The 18,961-nt window shown below is 40.4% G+C and overlaps 1 protein-coding gene across 1 annotated transcript; it reads right to left on the reverse strand.

Moving 5' to 3' along the window:
- Positions 1-1,273: 1,273 nt before the first annotated feature.
- LOC109211759 lies at positions 1,274-8,237 on the reverse strand. The gene is made up of 6 exons (XM_019375330.1): positions 7,433-8,237; positions 7,102-7,240; positions 3,349-3,542; positions 3,066-3,286; positions 1,704-1,732; positions 1,274-1,346 (listed from the first exon to the last, which is right to left on the reverse strand). The coding sequence occupies exons 1-6, from the start codon at positions 8,235-8,237 to the stop codon at positions 1,274-1,276; spliced, it is 1,461 nt and encodes a 486-aa protein (XP_019230875.1).
- Between the last annotated feature and the right edge of the window lie 10,724 nt (positions 8,238-18,961).

Here is an 18,961-nt window from a genome sequence, read left to right on the forward strand (position 1 = left end):
CGATCTGCATGTCGAGGAACAATGTGCCATACCTTGTTTCTTTCAAATTGATGCAGCTCATCTTGCATTGCTGTGATCCAGTCTGCATCTTTCAACGCTTCTTTGATATTTTTGGGCTCTATTTGGGAAAGAAAGGCTGAAAAGGCAAGTGAGTTTCTTGCTTTTAATCTGGTTTGAACTCCTGAGTCAAGAGGGGTGATTATGTTGTCAAGAGGATGTGAGCTTTTGTGCTTCCAATTTGATACCTGAATCTCATTGGTAGAGGACCCAGGTATGTCTGACTGAGGTTCTCGGGCGCTTCTTACTTCCGCAAGTGGAGTATCTTGGACTGCATCAACAACTCTATTTTCATCTTCAGTTACTGTGATCATGGGACCAGGTTCCTCTCTAATAGATAGAGGTGTACTTGCATCATCTTCACTCGATTCCTTTACATGACTCGTCATGTCTGCTTGTTGACCAACGGAAAGCATGGGAGAAAAAAAGGAAGAATTTAGAATCTAAAAATCAAAAGAGATTTTTTTTCCCCAACGACAAAGGAACTTACGTTTGACATGTCAATAACTTCTCCTGGAATAGATAAGGGTTCTCCATCTTGATCAATATGTCTGTCCTTTTCACAGGATAGGTGAGATTCATCAAAGATCACATGTATACTTTTCTCAACATATTGAGTCCTTTTGTTGTATACTTTGTAAGCTTTGTTTTGAAATGAGTATCCCAGAAAGATTCCTTCATCACTTTTGGCATCGAATTTTCTAAGAGCTTCCTTTCCATTGTTGAGAACAAAGCCCTTGCCATGTCTTCAAGAGTTCTATTCTTCCTCTCCACAACACCATTTTGTTGAGGTGTTCTTGGAGTTGAGAAATTCTGAGTGATACCATTTTCAGAATAGAACTCATCAAATTTGGCATTATCAAACTCTGTCCCATGATCAGACCTGATGCAGACTACCTTATTACCCATCTTCACTTGGATCTTTTTGACAAAAGTTCAAAAGTTTCATCCTTGGTTCTGAGAAACAAGGTCCAGGTGAATCTGGAGTAGTCATCAACTATCACAAAGATGTATTTCTTTTCTCCTCTGCTTAGCACTCTCATATGTCCACATAGATCCATGTGAAGTAGATCAAATGTCCTTGAGGTACAGACTTCCTTTTTGGGCTTGAATGAGGATCTGACTTGCTTGCCTTTTACACATGCATCACACGCTTTGTGATCCTTGAAGCTTGACTTGGGCAGACCACGAACCAGGTCCTTCCCGACCAATTTGTTCAGCAACGGAAGCTTGCATGACCCAGCCTCCTATGCCATAATTCAGCATCATCATCAACAACACTTAGACAGCTGAGATCACCATATTGCAGAGACTCAAAATCAGCAATCTAAATATTTTTGTATCTTCTTGCTACTAGCACCACCTCACCGGTCACTAGGTTTGTGACTGTGCAAATTTTTGACACAAATTCCACCTTGTTTCCCTCATCATAAATTTGGGAAACACTTAGCAAGATGTACTTCAACCCTTTCACGTTGTACACATTTTCGATTGAGTTTGAGAGAGACTTCCCAATCCTTCCAACTCCCAGAATGTATCATTTCTTGCCATTTCCATAGGATACACTCCCTCTTTGCAGGTTCTTAAGTGAAAGGAAATCATTTGTACTTCCAGTCATATGCTTTGAGCAGCCACTATCCATGTACCATTGTAGGCTGCTTTCTTTTACTGTTCCCTGCACATGAAAATTAGGAGTTAGACTTAGGAATCCAAACGAGTTTGGGTCCCTTATAATGAGGAAAGGGGTGAATGAGGGATCTTCTGGTCCAAGCAGGCATTATGCGTTTTTTATATGAGGGGTCGGGTTCTCTACCAGTAGTTACTTTTTCAGCAAAAACTTTATTTTTCTGTTGTGACTGAAATTTGGTTATACAGTTTTCTTTAAAGTGCCCAGTGTTATCGGAGTGAGTGCAAAGCCAATTGTCAGGTACAGTAACGTACTTGCTATGAGGGTTGTAGGGAATCTTTTTCCTTTGGAACCCAATCCCCTGCCTGCTTCCCCCCGTTGTTGGTGTACACGACAGTGATAGCATCAGAGGACCAGGTCACTTGAGTGATTTTTCAAGATCACTTTTCACTCTACCTAGTTCTTCCTGAAGTTGTTTGTTTTTCTCAAGCTCGACACACAGACTAGACTTTACTAAATTTAACTCACTTTTAAGCTTAATGCGTGGCTCACTTGCAACTTCCTTTCCCTTTTGAGAATTTTCAGTCCTACTCTCCATTTTAAGTTCCCCAATTATTTTCTTCAAGTCCAGTACCACCACTAATAGGTCATCTCTCTCATGCTCAATGTTAGCAACTCTCTTAGCTAAGACTTCTTCTTCCTTTCTTACAGACTTAATTGTCTCTTTTAGGTCTACCACAACGACATTAGATCAACTCTTTCATGTTCTATATTTGTAATTTTTTCATCTAAGGTATCCTTCTCTTTCTTCAGGTTCTCAATTGTTTCCTTTAAATCAACTACAACTATTACTAGGTCATCTCTGATCTGTTCTGCTTCTCCTAACTCCACAGGTAAAGCATCTTTATCATTTATAAGACCGTGATAAGCATCAATTAACACATTGCCAATGACATGAGTTTTTAGGAGAATAAGATTTCAGATTTCTCTGAACATCCAGAAAATTTACCTCGTCATCGTCGTCATTTTCATTATCATCAGATTGAGACATCAAGGCAAAGATTGATTCATACTCAGTTGATTCACTTTCCACTTCCATCATTGAACTATCACCATGATCATTTTCTTATTCTTATTGAGGAGTCTCCCCATGCAGCAAAAGCTTGCTTTACAACATTGTCAGCGGCATTCTTTCTCTTGAAGCGTTTATTAGGAACCGGGTTCCTCTTGGCTACTTTGTCAAAGTTGTTTTGTACTGATCTTGCTTTAGGAGAGGGCAATCCTTGATGAAGTGTCCTGGCTTGCCACATTTATGACAGAGGTCATAATATTTTGGCTTGCTAGAACTTCCCCTTTTTGGAATGCCTCCATTCGTGCGAACCATCTTCTGGAATCTTCTTGTCAAGTAAGCCATATCACCATCCTCATTACTTGAATCATTGTTGTCTGTCTTGAGGACCAGGTTCTTCTTCCTTTTGGGCTTTCTTCTTTCATTGTCCTTCTTCTTCTTCTTCATTTCATATGTTTTCAGATTGCCGACAAGCTCATCAATGGTTAGCTCCTGCAAGTCCTTCTCTCTGTAATGGCGTTCACTTTGCTTTCCTAAGAACTGGGCAACACACTAAGGATTTTTCTGACAAGCTTGTTTCTTGGAATAATTTCACCAAGAGAGTGAAGCTCATTAATGATAGAGGTGAACCGAGTATGCATATCTTGGATGGATTCATCATCTTTCATCCTGAAGAGATCGTATTCAGCTGTGAGCATGTAGATCTTGGATTGATTAACTTGTGTTATTCCTTCGTGAGCTGTCTGAAGAGCCTCCCAGATTTCTTTTGCTGATTGACATGCCGATATCCTATTATACTCATCAGGATCAATGCCACAAACAAGAATTTTCTTTGCACAAAAATTCTTTTCTATGGCCTTTCGATCAGCGTCATTGAATTCCTTCCTCGTCTTGGGAATGGCTACAGCTGGGTCACCAAGATTCTTGGTAGGAACAAAGGATCCATCATAGATAACTTCCCATAGCTCTGAATCTTCATCCATGATGAAGTCATGCATCCTAGTCTTCCACCATCCATAATATTGGCCGCTGAACCTTGGTGGCCTGTAAGTAGACTGGCCTTCTTCGAAGTTTGGCGAGCAGCCATGAGGATCCTTTCTAAGTGTTAACCTGATAGAAAGAACATGCTCTGATACCAATTGATAGAATATAAGGGTCCACCAAACTCTATAGAGAACCAGGTTCTCTATCAGTTTCAAAAAAAACACGCACACTGCAGTAAGTAAATGACAAGAGAAATTTTACGTGGAAAATTTCCAACTTAACGAGATTAAAAATCACGACCTACCCTTGTAGGATTTCAATTTAACTACTGAGCAACTTTCAGATTACAACCGATGTAACCTAGGAACTAACCTCTTAATCCCTCACTAACTTGTAACACTCTATTATAAGCCACTTTGTAATAACTCTATTACAAAGACTTTACAACTCGACTAACTCTAGCCAAGACACAAACACAAGGGTTTATGATTTACAAAGGGTTTCCTATGTAATGCTTCTAAACTAGCTAAGTAGGAATTACAATTGAAGAACTATTACAAAGTTATAACTCAACTAAGAACATACAATAACTTGATATGGGGAACTGGTCTGTAGCAGTGTTGTTCTTTGTTCTTTGTTCTTGATGCCCTTGAGAATTGTCTTCTTGATGATCAATGACCGTGAGAGTGCTTGAGTAAATTCTCTAAGTGTTCAAGTCATTTGTTTTACCTTCCTTGATGTTAATAATACATTTGTGACATCACTTGGAATGATGTAAGCAAGGTAGGTAAAAGACACTCCCCAAAAAGTTGACTGATGCACTGTTTCTACACTGTAGCGTGTGCAGGCAGCAACTTTACAGCTGGGGCAGTTGACTTGTGCAGTTTTCTCGAGAAACGGTAGCTATCTGTTCCCTCTGACTCTGAAGAGTTGAACTATATCGCAGGCTGGAACCTTTTGATCTTAAGATCTTGAGAATGTGTAACAGGTTCTGATGTTTTATACTTCAATACCACACAAGAGGGAGGGGGGGGTGATTTGTGTGGTACCCAATTTTTGCTTAACTTGATTATAGAAGGACCTGGTTCTTCTATGTGTTCTAACTACTACTATTGCGGAATAATAAATACAGAAAACAAAGAACACATAGATTTTTACGTGGAAAACACCTGCCTCAAAAGGTGAAAAAACCACGACCTACCTTCCAGTAGTATTTTCCCAAACTCTCCACTAAAATTACTAAGCCAAAAACTACATTTACAAAAACTTTTTTGTAAACCTAGGATTAACTCTAATCCCGTTGTGGCACAAAACCTCAACTGTTGCGACAACTTCAAGTTAACTCTAACTTGAAAACTCTAAGTACCTAATACAATTGCTTCTAGATAAGCTGAAAGGTAGAATGTAAAATCACCTACTACAATTGAACTAGAATAAAAGATAGACACTTGGATCTGGTTCAAGTAGCTTGAGGTTTGCACGCTTGAATCACACACGAATTGCTTGCAAAATTGCCTCGCTATTTTGCTCTCAATTCACGTTTAACTTCTGCTTGTGTGTGTTTCCTGTAAAAGAGAACAACACTGACGTTTAAGGAGTTAGCAATTAGAGATTGACTAGGATACTGATGCTACTTACTCTTTCATGGTGGAAGAGTTCTAGTTGATCTCATACTCTAACTCTATCCTTTTACTAAACCGTGTTCTCTTTGAGTAAGGAGTCTTTCTCCTTATCCAATATGCAACCTTTTCGATCATGATCAGGAGATATCACTTCTGATAAGTTAGGTTTATCTTCTTCACATGCATCTCACATGTTTGAGTTGATCATAACTGTGCTTCACAAGATGGACCTGGTCCATGTCTGAGTTCCTTTGTCAGTCTTCAAAACTTCACCTTTACTTGGGCCAACAAATTCCCCCTTTTTGATGATGACAAACTCTGTGCTTTTCACTCACTTAGGCCCTGTCAGAACTCAGCTTACTCATCAATACAAAGTTAGAAAAATTTACTTATCATCAAGGACCAAGTTCATTAGGTTATAAACATCACTTATTCAGAATATATAAAGCATAATATCTCTTCCCCCTTTTGGCATCATCGAAAATTTGCATAAACAAAGTGTGATTCCCAGAATATTAACAATGACTCACGGCCACTGGGGCAACTGCAAGTGCAATCATGGATTAATCATCAGTAATCAAGCAAACACATTCAAACTATCAAGGAAATATTAACAATCAACAAGAGAAAAAATAGTAGATTTCATTGATAGGAGATATGTTGCTACCAAAATCCACAAAAAGAAAGCAAAATTATTCAAAACATGAGCAAAAGAAAGAGAAATCCCTAATCTAGGTCACTGGTGGTACTAGACAGGTTCAGGAAATGAAGGCTAGAAGTCCTAAGGCTTGTGAGAGCTAGAGGGTTGGTTTTGGGCTTGGAGAAGGTCCAACATATTTTGAAGAATGCTATCATTCTTCTTCTTTTCCTTGGTGAGCTCAGTTCTGAGAGCATCCCTCTCAAATTCAACCTCTACTAAGTGAGCCTTCAGCCTAGCTATCTCAGCATCTTTGGCCCCACTTTCCTGAACTAGAACACTAACTTTACTATTGATAGGTGTCTTCTTGGATGAACCAGGTTCATTGGGAATGGCATTGACTGGATAGTCACAAGCAATCAAAGTATTAATGCCAAAATGGTCCTTGCTTGTGGCCATTTCCCACTTCTTCAGAGGCACCTTGCAACGATCCAGAACAGTAGTTAGAATAAATCCATAAGGGGTGGCATGGGCCTTGGAGCCATTGATAACCCTGTCCAGTAGCTTAATGATGAATGCAGGCTAGTTGATTTGCCTTCCACTTTCGAGACACTCCATCAGAACTAAGTCCATACAGTTAGCAATGTGCCTTTTTTCCTGCCTGGGCAGTAGGCACTTGTTGACAAATTCAAATAGGACTTTGTGGCAAGGCTTCATCTCACTCTTGTGCACAAACTTGGCCTCATTCACTTCTTCAACATCACAGAATTTCCTAGTGATTTCAAGGGCAGGAGGAAGGGAATCCAGACTTGGCCATCTTTGCGTAGTATAGTCATCATATCCCTCAGCAGGGATGTCAAAAATCTCACCCAGCTTCTCTGCATCGAAGGTCACTTGAACCCCTTTCACTTGGCTGGTAACTCTGCCATCCTTGACCTCTACATTGGCCATGAATTCAATGATTTCATTCCTAGCTAGCCTTCCATCCATCTGAAGGACCATGTCCTTTCAGCCCTGAACAGCTAGTGCATCAACCAATCGAACCATTCCTGGTTCCACCAAGTCTTTCAGCAATCTACCCTTCAAAATTTTTCTTTCGCCAAACTTGGCCAGCTTGTCTTGTTCACAATCAGAGTCACTCTCTTCTTCACCACTCCATTCTTCATCTTCACCAATTCTAACTTGTTTGTTTTTCACTGCAGACCTTGTCCTCTTGGACAATAAAGGTTCAGCAGCCTTAGACCCTGATGAAGACTTCTTGGAAGAAGTCCTTGTCTTTTTAGGCTTGGGGGTCTGAACCTCCACAGTTGTATGTTCCTCCTGATGGACCTGTTCCATCTCCTCAACATCAACAGCCTCAGAAGGCTCTGCAACCTTAGCTTTTCCTTTATCCATTCTCTTCTTCTTGCTTTCAGCCAAAGCCTTTTGTAATTTACTCTCACTCTGTTTCACCATACTTCTTGTGGCTCTCCCCTTTGCCAAGAGAATTTCAGCAGTTGTTGGGGAATTAGCTTTTCTTTTCTTGGTATTCTTTGTAGTGCTGGGAACCTTAGGTGTTGGTGTTCTCCTTTTCTTGGGATTATAACTGGCACCTACTTTCTTCAGAAGGTTTGCTAGGGTTTCTTCAATAGATGAACCGGGTTCATCCACATGAGAACTTAAATTTACCAAACCCTCAACAGCCTCCCCTGATCCACTTCCCCCTGTTTTCTTGCCACTTTCTCCTACAATTTCATCCTCAGTCCCACAAATTGCTGGTCTAACCATCTTAGAGGTGGGTGACGAATCAACCACTTCTATCCCTGTTCCCCTCACATCACAGCTTGCACCCTCACTCTCCTCTTTTTCAATTTTATTTTTACCTCCTCTCCTTCTCAACTCAGGCATTTCCACATTTCTAACAGAGCTAACAAGAACAAACCTATTTTCTACACTTTCAACCAAAACAGAACGTACCTCAAAAGGGGAAGTCTGAATCTTCTCAGAGTCAGAAGACCCAGTTCCTTCCCTCTCACTTGCAGACTTGAAGGAATCGTCTGAGTGTTCAGATTCTTGGGCTTGGCTAGCCTTCAATTGTGCGTTCAATCTTTTTGACAGTGCACCTGTAGTCATATTTTTACGAGCAATCATTTTAACACATCTCCTCCTAGGATGAGGGGTTGTACTGGGTTGAGGAGGTGTGGAGGAATCAGAAGAGGTAGGTTGTGGAGGAGTGTCTGGGTTATCTTGAGGGTTCGACATTGTGACTGATTTCGTGAGAGAATTTGTGAGTTTGGCTTTTGGAAGAGAGAACACTTGAGAGTGAAAGAAATTTTGACGGTTTTGGAATAATGAGGGTGGCAGAAGGTGATGATGGGTTTTTAAATAGAGAGGCCTAATTAATGACTAACGACAGCTTTTTGGAGTCAATTAGAAGTCCAATCAACCTGAAATTTCAGGTTGAAAAAGCGGGTAGGCTTCCCTAGATTCTAGGCGTTTTATGTGGTGAGGATTCTATTAGAGACGGAACTGGTTCAAAAAATAAACGGACAGGATTTTCTGATGTTTTGTACATAGGTAGGACTCTGCTCATGAGTTAAATATTTATATTTCTAATTGTGTAGAGTATAGAAAACATACCTCGTTATTCAGATGAACCAGGTTCTTCATTTAGAATCCTCTTGATCATGCCTCTATTTTCCAAAGTAGAGAAATTTGTTAGAGATTAGTGAGTCATGTCAACACATGTCACAGGAGTATACTATTTACAGTATGAAACCGAGTAAAAATTAATCTAGATATTTACACAAGTTTTTTTTTCATTGTGCATTCTGAGCTGGTCCCATTAGGTGATCTTAATCATCCCTAATTCTAACCTGTTCCTTTCAAAGCTTTCTCTACTTAGTGCTTTAGTAAAGATGTCAGCAATCTGTTTATCGGTAGCACAAAATTCTATAGTAATCAATCCTTTCTCATAGTTTTCCCTTAAGAAGTGATGTCTAACATCTATGTGCTTAGTCCTCTTATGATGAACTGGGTTCTTAGTCATGCTAATAGCACTAGTGTTATCATAAAAAATAGGGATGCAACCAACTTCAATGCCAAAATTCATCAGCTGCTGTTTGATCCACAACAGTTGAGCACAACAAGAGGCAGCAGCAACATACTCAGCCTCAGCAGTGGATAGGGCCACTGAATTCTGCTTTTTAGTGGCCCATGATACCAGACATGAACCAAGAAAATGAGTCATACCTGTGGTGCTTTTCCTATCCACAAGGAAACCTGCATAGTCAGCATCAGCATATCCTACTAGATTAAAATTATTACCTTTAGGGTACCAAAGGCAAAGGTCAGTAGTGCCTTTCAAATATCTCAGTATCCTCTTGACAACAGTCAAGTGGGATTCCTTATGATTTGCTTGAAAATGAGCACAAAGACCTACACTGAAGACAATGTCAAGTCTGCTAGCTGTAACATACAAAAGTGAACCAATCATACCCATATACAACTTCTGATCAACTGATGAACCAGGTTCATCCATGTCTAATTTAGTAGCTGTTGCAATGGGTGTGTCGATTTCCTTTGATTCATCCATTTTAAACTTCTTAATCAGCTCTTTTGCATATTTCTACTGATGGATCATGGTTCCATTTGGGTTTTGTTTGATCTGTAAGCCTAAGAAAAAGTTAAGCTCACCCATCATACTCATTTCAAATCCGCTCCCCATTAATTTAGCAAATTCCTTACTAAGTTTTTCAGTGGTTTCCCCAAAAATTATTTCATCAACATATATTTGTACTACGAGTAGATCCTTACCTTTTTCCCTCAAGAATAGAGTGCTGTCAAACTTACCTCTTTTGTATCCATGTTCAAGCAGGAATTTGGATAGGCGTTCATACCATGCTCTAGGAGCCTGCTTGAGTCCATATAGGGCCTTGTCCAGTTTGTATACATGATATGGACACTCCTTACTTTCAAACCCTAGAGGTTGTTTGACAAAGACTTCTTCCTTTAAGTAGCCATTTAGGAAGGCACTCTTCACATCCATTTGGTGAAGGGTAAATTCCATGTGTGATGCAAAGGTTATGAGAAGTCTTATTGCCTTCAGTCTTGCAACTGGAGCAAAGGTCTCATCATAGTCTAAGCCCTCCTCTTGCCTATAACCTTGGACCAACAACCTTGCCTTGTTCCTTGTAACCGTTCCATCTTCATCAAGTTTGTTTTTGAAGACCCATTTAGTGCCAATTACTAATCTGTCCTTGGGTTTTATGACCAGATGCCACACTTGACTTCTTTCAACTGATTGAGTTCATCTTGCATTACATTTACCCAGTCTGCATCCTGCAAAGCCTCAACAATATTTTTAGGTTCAATAAGAGATAAGAATACATCAAAAGCACACAGATTCTTTAATTGAGATCTAGTTTTAACTCCAGAAGTTGGGTCAGTAAGGATGTTCTCAATGGGATGAGAATTTTGATACTTGTAAGGTTTCACAACCAGCTGATTTCTGTTTGGAGTTTCTCCCATGTTCTGTTGCTGAGGAACAGGCTCATGGACAGGTTCCATTTGGGAATTAGATTCACTTCTTCTTTGTTCAGTTCTCCCTGTCAGGTTTCCCTGGATGGAAGAACCTGTTCCATCACCTGTTCCTTCTGTCGGTGCAGCTTCACTTAATTCTTTTACCAGCCCAATAGCTTTATCTTCATGTTCCTATCTCTCAGAAAGAATGTTAGTTTCATCAAAACAGCATGTACACTTTCTTCTACACACATAGTTCTTTTGTTGTACACTTTATAAGGTTTGCTATGTGAAGAATATCCCAAGAATACTCCCTCATCACTTCTGGGATCAAACTTACCTAGGGAGTCCTTTCTATTATTGTGCACAAAGCACTTGCATCCAAATGCCCTAAGATGGGATATATTTGGTTTTCTACCTTTAAGTAACTCATAGGGAGTCTTCTCTACAAGAGGTCTAGTCATGCACCTATTAATGATGTAACATCCAGTATTTACAGCCTCTGCCCAGAAGCTATGGGGCAGTTTACTAGAAAGAAGCATAGTCCTAGCCATATCTTCAAGTGTCCTATTCTTTCTTTCAACTACTCCATTTTGTTGTGGAGTCCTAGGGACAGAAAAATTGTGATCTATGCCATGTTCATCACAAGATTCAGCAAACTTAGCATTTTCAAATTCAGTTCCATGATAAGACCTAATTGATGCAAGTTGATTACCTAGTTGTTTCTGAGTTTTTCTAACAAAGGCAGTAAACATGTCGAATGCTTCATCCTTAGATGTTATAAATAATGTCCAAGTAAACCTAGCGTAATCATCAACAAGCACCATCACATATTTCTTACCACCTCTGCTCAATGTTCTAATTGGACCACAGAGATCCATATGAACCAGTTCCATCAACCTGGTCATGCTTAACACTTTCTTGCTTTTAAAAGAGGATCTTACCTGCTTCCCCCTTGCACTAGCCTCACAAACTTTGTCTTCCTTAAACTTGATGTTAGGCAGCCCTATCACCAGGCCCTTGAAGACTAATTTGTTGAGTTGACTTAGACTTGCATGTCCAAGTCTTTTGTGCCAAAGGAGGTGATCATTGTCCAGCACACTTAAGCAAGTGAGTTCATTTTCTGAAAGAGTGGACAGATCTACAATGTATATATTGTTTACTCTTTTTTCTTGTAAAACAATCTTGTCAGTGGTAACGTTTATCACAAAACATTTGGTAGAGGTGGATGCTACCAAGTTACCTCTGTCACACAATTGTGATACACTGATTAGGCTATATTTCAAGCCATCTATCAAGTAGACATTCTCAATGGAATGTGAGTCTGTCTTACCTACTTTTCCAACCCCAATGATCTCACCTTTCTTACCATTTCCAAAGGAGACATTACCTGTCACACATGCTTTTTACCCGAGGGGGGTACAAGGGAGTTTTTCAAATTTCAGTGACATAAATCGAAATGGGATTATTTTTAATTTTAGAGTCGCCACTTGGAATAATTATTGGTGTCCCAAGTCACCGGTTTATTTTAGATCCCAAATCGAGGAAATGTTGACTCTATTCTTGGTCCGCGAACACAGAAGACCGGGTAAGGAATTCTGTTAACCTAGGAGAAGGTGTTAAGCACTCCCAAGTTCCGTGGTTTTAGCACGGTCGCTCAACTATTAATAATTGGCCTAATTATCTAATTAACTATATGTTTTAAACCTATTGTACATTTTTATCTTCTAACCACTTTTAATTATTTAAGAAATTATTTCTGGAACAAGTCACGATGTCGTGCACTCGTTTGTTTTGTATACATTGCAAATCGCATCACGGGAACCGTACCCACGATCTACAACGTGTTTAATTATTATTATTAGTTATGGTCGGGTCACATGAAATGCACACCCGAATTGAGATTTACGTATCGTGACCATGCTACGGGAACCGTACCCATAGTCACAATAATTATTTAGTCGCGCCTAAAGCAACTAGGGCATTTGAATTATTTTCCTAATATTTGAGATTGTTGTGAAGGCCATAACTTTTAGATAGTGCACTGCTGTCGTAAAATTGAGGACTGAACAAGTATCATCTTAACAGACACTCTCTAACCCAATTTATGTGGAATGATATACACTGACATTCTAGTTAATTTGACACAATAGTGTAATTAACAGTATCTTATACACCTTTCACTTCTTCCAAGACCAAGAGTACAAATTCAAACAAAGAATATGGTTTTTCACAAACACACTCGTTGTTCAAATATTATACTTGAATATATTTTTTATTTTTATTTTTTCACATTATAATGCACAAGTCTCATTAGCTTATTTAGTTACATGCCATATAAACTTTTCAGATGAGACAATAAAGTCAAGGTCTAATCATATCAAATATGATTTAAAAAAAAGGAACGACATAACAGACATATAGACACAGACGAGATTTCCCAATACATGGAATGAAACCAAAGTTTTGCCAAAAAAATAATTTTTTACAAAGCTAAAGAAACTTATTAGGTCATCAATGAGAACAGGAAATTGAACTTCCGAACATCAGGGCTATAAAAAGAATATTTTCTTTGCTTTTAATCATGAGCATAAATGCCGAGTATAGATACAAAAACTAGTACTAAATTTCCCTATAATCAGAGAATAAACGTACAACCAAAGTCATACCTGCACTAAATTTTGGCTTCCTCATCAACATTTCAGAAATCAGCAGATACAGTAGCAAAAATCAACAGCGCTCCAACAGAAAGCGAACGATCTAATTGAAAGTGCAAGTACTCTAAAAATCTATTTCTTCAGTTTTCGATTTTGGTTTTCTTTTTTCTCTTTTTTTTAACTTCTGAAGAAAGTCAGTGAGTCTATGAGGGGAAGTGAGTGAGAAGTGGTCACCGGATTAATTTTTCGGTCAGATCGAAACCAAGATTTTTGGCCAAACCATAGTTGAAAACGGCAGTAAGGGTAAGAAGATGGAGGTAGGCGGCTGCTTAGTTTTTTGGTTATGGGAGGTGATCACGCTCAACTGAGTCTCACAAAAGACTATGCGGGCGTTGCAAATATAATCTCAGTATTATTGCCCAGAGTTGAACCACAGGGAACTAACCTATCAATCACTACTGTCAGATTTACTAAATTCACACAATCTGTTTTCCCAAACTTTTTGATTCACAATGGTTGATTTTCTAACAACTACAGACTGAAAGTAATTAACAGCGAAAAATTAACTAAACTTGATGTGTAAACAGTAGAAATAAAGTCTAAGGCAATGGTTTCCCCCGCTGGTAATTTCCTTGGTTGTATATGTCTTATAACTACGATTTAGTTGTCTCTAACAATCATGAACGCTCAAGCTATCATAATTCTTTTTCAAGTAATTATGATAATCTACTAGACGCTCTCTCAAGCTACGCTAGCTAATTTCACAATATAATTCACTTAGATTGCACCCGGGGTTTCGTTATCTCTAATCCAACCCCTAAACCCTCGGCTATGACTCTCGTCTATACTCCGGAAGTGATGTTGTTCATACAATCACCTAAATATGCGCTCTCTCTCAAGTAGATACATACTAAATAGGAACAGATAATTGAGGGCCCTTTCAACTAATCCACAATCAAAACATAGATGAACAATTAGAGATTAACAACCAAATTCAATTATATTAATAAAACAACCAAGTCATCCCCAACGGGTTCTACCAAAACCTTAGATTAAGGTTTTTATCTACTCATGACAATGGGGAAATAAACTACTAAAAGATTCATATCATAAATTGCAAGAAAAATAAAGAAGAATAAGAGTAATGATATTTCGGGTGATCTCTCACACTTATTTTCCTTGCCAAATTACTCTCTAAAATATTACATGCCTCCCTTGGGCGAGTTCTATTGTTTAAATAGGGTTTTGGGCTAAGAATTCCGTATTTTGCACTTCAGTCCCTCAATTTTTTGCCTCCTGCCGCGGTCCTACCGCGGTTACGCTGGGACCGCGGCCAAATGACCTCTCTGAATCCGCAATAGCTTCTCGCCGCGGTCCGACCGCGGTTATGCCGGGACAGCGACAGTCAATCTCCAGTTCTGGTTTGTGCATTTCGCATGGTGCACTTGGCGGATATTGTGCGATTGGCCTCTTTTTCCTCCATAATTGATCCCAAAAGTACTCCATAGCCTTCTTTTATTGTATGTAACCTGCAAAACATGAAAAGCACTAATAAGAGCATTTTGTTATCACTTTTACCATAAAAACTCTACAAGAAAGTGGTTCTTTTAGGGCTTAATCATAGTTCAATTCACCTATTATCAACACCCCACACTTAAATCTTTGCTCGTCCTCGAGCAAGTTGAACCACACTTCTAGGCCTAATCGTTTGATGCATTACCCTTTTTATGTCACACCTGCTATTACAAAAGAACAACCTAAGCAGTGCAACAGCCACACCTCAGATGAAGACTCTAATGCCATGCCACACATGTGCTTACTCTAGTTGCTCTAACAGAGGTGAAAACTTGCTTTTTCTTCCCGAGTCACATGCCCTCACATCACATTTTTGAGAGAAGTTCCACACATATAAAATCAAGCACAAGGAACTATAGATAGAAAGAATTCACTCACTCTCAGCAAAGAACATTCACATGCCACACAGATACACCATAAGCTTGCCCTTAGTGTAATACTCTACTATTCGAGTTGTTTTAGTCTAAGATCAAGAGGTCTTTATTTGGTTGTAATGTAGGCTAAGGGACGGGTAGGATATATTTGAATATAGTGACTAACCTCCCTAAGCACTTTTAATACATTTTTCCTTTATTCCGATTTCCATGTTCAACCCAGTCATCCTTCCACACTTGTTTTATAAGCTACCCCCGCTTTTCTAGGTGCAACTGGTTTTTCTTGCCATTCACTACTTTAGGACCACCTATTTGCAAGGTCCTTCTTCTATATTTCAATTTTTTTTTCAACTACCATTGCACCATTCAAGTATTTTCCTGATTCCCCTTTTCCTACTCCCTTATCACCCCACACTTTGACTTTTACATGATCTTTAACAGTTCAAGTGCTTCTAGGAGGCAAAGGGTCAAACAGTCAAGCTATTCAACACATGGATGTAGGTTATTGCAAGGTTATCAAAGAAACAGGCTTTAGGCTCAAAGGGTTTGACTATGGTGATACGTACATGTGGATTCATAATTAGACCGGCTACACAAAGAAATGCCTCAATCATCTCTAAGACCAAATAACTTCTATTTCGCTATGCAAACACACCGGGCAAGTTCTAGGTATCGCATGCAAGCACAGAATACAGGTATTTCCTCACACACACTTGGCATGTAACTCATTCCGAATTAGTTTGTCAACACACTCACATGAGTGTTCAAGAAAGACAAGGTGTGCACAATTAAGGCATAATTTACGAGTCTACAAACGAGCCTAGACGTTGCACCCTCAAGTTTGTTTAGTTATTAGAAGGTGTGTACATTATAGGTTGCATTCCTGCCCTTACCCATCTTAGTCCAAGAGAGTCTTCAGGGTCCTAAAAATATCAAAGAAAAATCTACCTAACCTGGTTCAAGAAAAGCCCTTGGAAAAGAACCGTGGTCAAAAGAAAAACCAAGGGGGAATTACTATACTACCTAAAAAATAAAAAAAAAATAAAAAATCTAAATGGACTACTTCCCTCAAGAGTACTTGTCCAAGTGGTCCGTCCTCAGGAAGAGTCCCCTACCTTTTCTATATTTTTTTTATCCGACTTTGACCCTCAAGGGACCCGTCGACAAGTGTCCGTCGTTGGGCCAAGTCAGTTACTTGTTAGATGAGTACATCCAATTATATACAACAACAAAGATACATAACTACAACATACTCAATGTATATGTACACTAACAATACACCACTAAAGCACGTCTCCCACCCCACACAAAAAATAATGGCATGTCCCCATGTCATATCACAAATAAGGTGCTGGGGTCCACATGACAAGCCCTCCCCAAAGCACGAAACCAAGCCATAAACCGGTTCTTAGACCTGGCCTGCCGCTGAGACATGGCATCCATACGCACATGTAGGCCATCAACGGAGGTGCGAAGATCTGCCACCTCTTCCTCCATAGAACGCAACATGGGCCGGCTGGACTGTGTTCGAGAGAACCCTGCCCCAGTATGGGGTCGCCGAGAGGATCCGGCTCCCTCATAGGATCTCCTGGAAGGTGCCATGGGTGTTGTGGCGTCATCCTCATCATCAATCTCAATTGTTGTGGGTGCATCTCTGTCCACTGTGATCCTAGAAACTCGGAATGGTGTTTTTGCGGCAAAGCTCCATCTGTAGGACTGGTAGGGACACCTTTTAGCAGACACAATCTCGTCACCAGTGAGGGGAAGTAAAACCCCTTAGATAGCAGAGATGACCGAAGGATCATTTCATCACCAATAATTCTCGCCGCATCAAAGTCCCTCTTGGTGACGAAGCACCACACCAGTAGAGCCCGTAGGTGGTTCACATCTGTCGTGTTGCTTGTGGGCAAGAACCGGCTGCAAATGATGGTGAACCAGCACTTGGCCTCATGTGTGAACGACTTGGAGTGGAGGGTAATGTTTTCCTGTATCCAGATTGGTTGACCCTCTGCGCAGATTGTCGCAATCATCGTGTCCCAAGAGACCCCTTGGGCATCATGGTAATGATCAATGTCACTAGTAAACTGGGGCAACTGCAAGACCCGGCGAATCTTCCGAATTGAGGCATCTACTACCCTGCCCCGCACAATCACCTCCCGGCCCAAATGTTCCGGGCAGTTCACGTAGAACTCCCTGACTATCATCGGCTTTTCCGTCTCAGGCTCATAAAACAAGAACTCCATCTCCCTCCTTCGGATTTCCTCATACATGTCTGCACTTTCCATACGGAGGGCAGCCCTGTCAACAACAATCTCAGGGACAAAGGTTTTGGTGGCCTTAGCATGAAATGCGTCCTCTGCCCCCTGAGACTGGAACCTGGTTTCATCATATGTTGGCACGTGGGAAGTGCTTGCCGAGCCTCTTTGCCTTTTTCGGGCCATATTACCTGCAAACAATTCAGGGCAACTATCAGATGCATCCTAAAATGTGCCATTCGGATAGTTACTCAGACTTCGCCACCCGATGGCACCAAACAGTTTCCATTAGCCAATCAATGCCAGGATACCCAATTAGTAAGGTGCCCCAAATGGCCAATTACTACTACCTCACACCACTATCAATTTGTCAATTCCTCCAAATAATACCCCACACACCCCTAAACAGTGAAATATGTCAACTGCCACCACCACCACCAATTAAGAAGAGCACAAAGTGCTCCAAGATCTACAACACGCCCCTGATTTTCGGCCATATAGGCCCCTCCACCAAGCTTCATCCTAAAAAATTTTGTTAGGCCTCCAAACATACTACAAATCCCCCACAAGTTAAGCATAATGAAAACCCAACCATCTAAGCATCAATTATGGCCAAAAGAAGCAAATAATGGAGAAAAAGAAATTAAAAAAAAATTAAAAATTTTACACTACAACACTACCTAGGGCTTAATTGAAACTACATTACACTAAGTTATGTGAAGAAAAGAGAAGAGAATAGAGAAGCTTACCTTGAGGATGAATAGAGTGAGTGGAAGAAGAAGAAAGTTGGTGAGTTGTTTTGGGGATTTAGGGTGTTGGTGGTGAGGAAGATGAAAGAAGAGGGGAAGAAAGAGATGAGAGAAAAGAAAGGGAATGGGGGGTTTAGTCGTGTGTTTTGGGGGAAAAGGAGGGGCTAGGGTAGTTAAGAAGAGGGGGGGAAAGAAAAAGAAAGGAGAAAAGAAAAAAAGTTTAAAAATTTTCGGAACTTACCTGGCCTGGGCCCGATCTGGGCTGCCGCGGTCCTACCGCTGTTACGCTGGGACCGCGGTAGACCAGATTCAGAGGGGGTGTTTGACCGCGGTCCTACCGCGGTTACGTTGGGACCGCGGTAGAAAGCTTCAGAGAGGGTCCTGGACCGCGGTTACGCTGGGACCGCGGTAGCAAACTTCAGAGGGGGTGTGTGACCGCGGTCCGGCCGCGGTTACGCTGGGACCGCAGTCTGGGCGTGTTCCTGCTACTAAATGTTTTTTTTATGAAGTTATGCATTACACTTACAACAAATTCGTGGGTTGCCTCCCATGCAGCGCCTGATTTAACGTCGCGGCACGACGCAAGTAGTTGAGCTCTTACTCCTCATTCTCGTATTGGGGTTCTTTTAAATTGGTCACCGTTGTCTCCCCTTTTTCTGCAACTATTCCAAGGTAATGTTTCAACCTTTGTCCATTGACGGAGAATTTGTTTGTCCCGTCTTCCAACTCAATCTCAACAGCTCCACTTGCAAGCATTTGCACCACTCTAAATGGCCCAGACCATCGGGATTTTAACTTACCCGGAAACAATCTCAACCGTGAATTATACAATAGTACCATGTCACCGGGTTTAAA

This window comes from Nicotiana attenuata, unplaced genomic scaffold (genome assembly GCF_001879085.1).
Source record: "Nicotiana attenuata strain UT unplaced genomic scaffold, NIATTr2, whole genome shotgun sequence".
Taxonomy (NCBI): domain Eukaryota; kingdom Viridiplantae; phylum Streptophyta; class Magnoliopsida; order Solanales; family Solanaceae; genus Nicotiana; species Nicotiana attenuata.

Coding starts and splice junctions, on each gene's coding strand:
- LOC109211759 (XM_019375330.1), bottom strand. CDS start 8,237: ATGTCGAACCCTCAAGATAACCCAGACACTCCTCCACAACCTACCTCT. Junction 7,241..7,432: donor TATGGTGAAACAGAGTGAGA/GTAAATTACAAA, acceptor AGTCTTCATCAG/GGTCTAAGGCTGCTGAACCT. Junction 1,733..3,065: donor CAAGAAGATTCCAGAAGATG/GTTCGCACGAAT, acceptor TTTCATGTGCAG/GGAACAGTAAAAGAAAGCAG.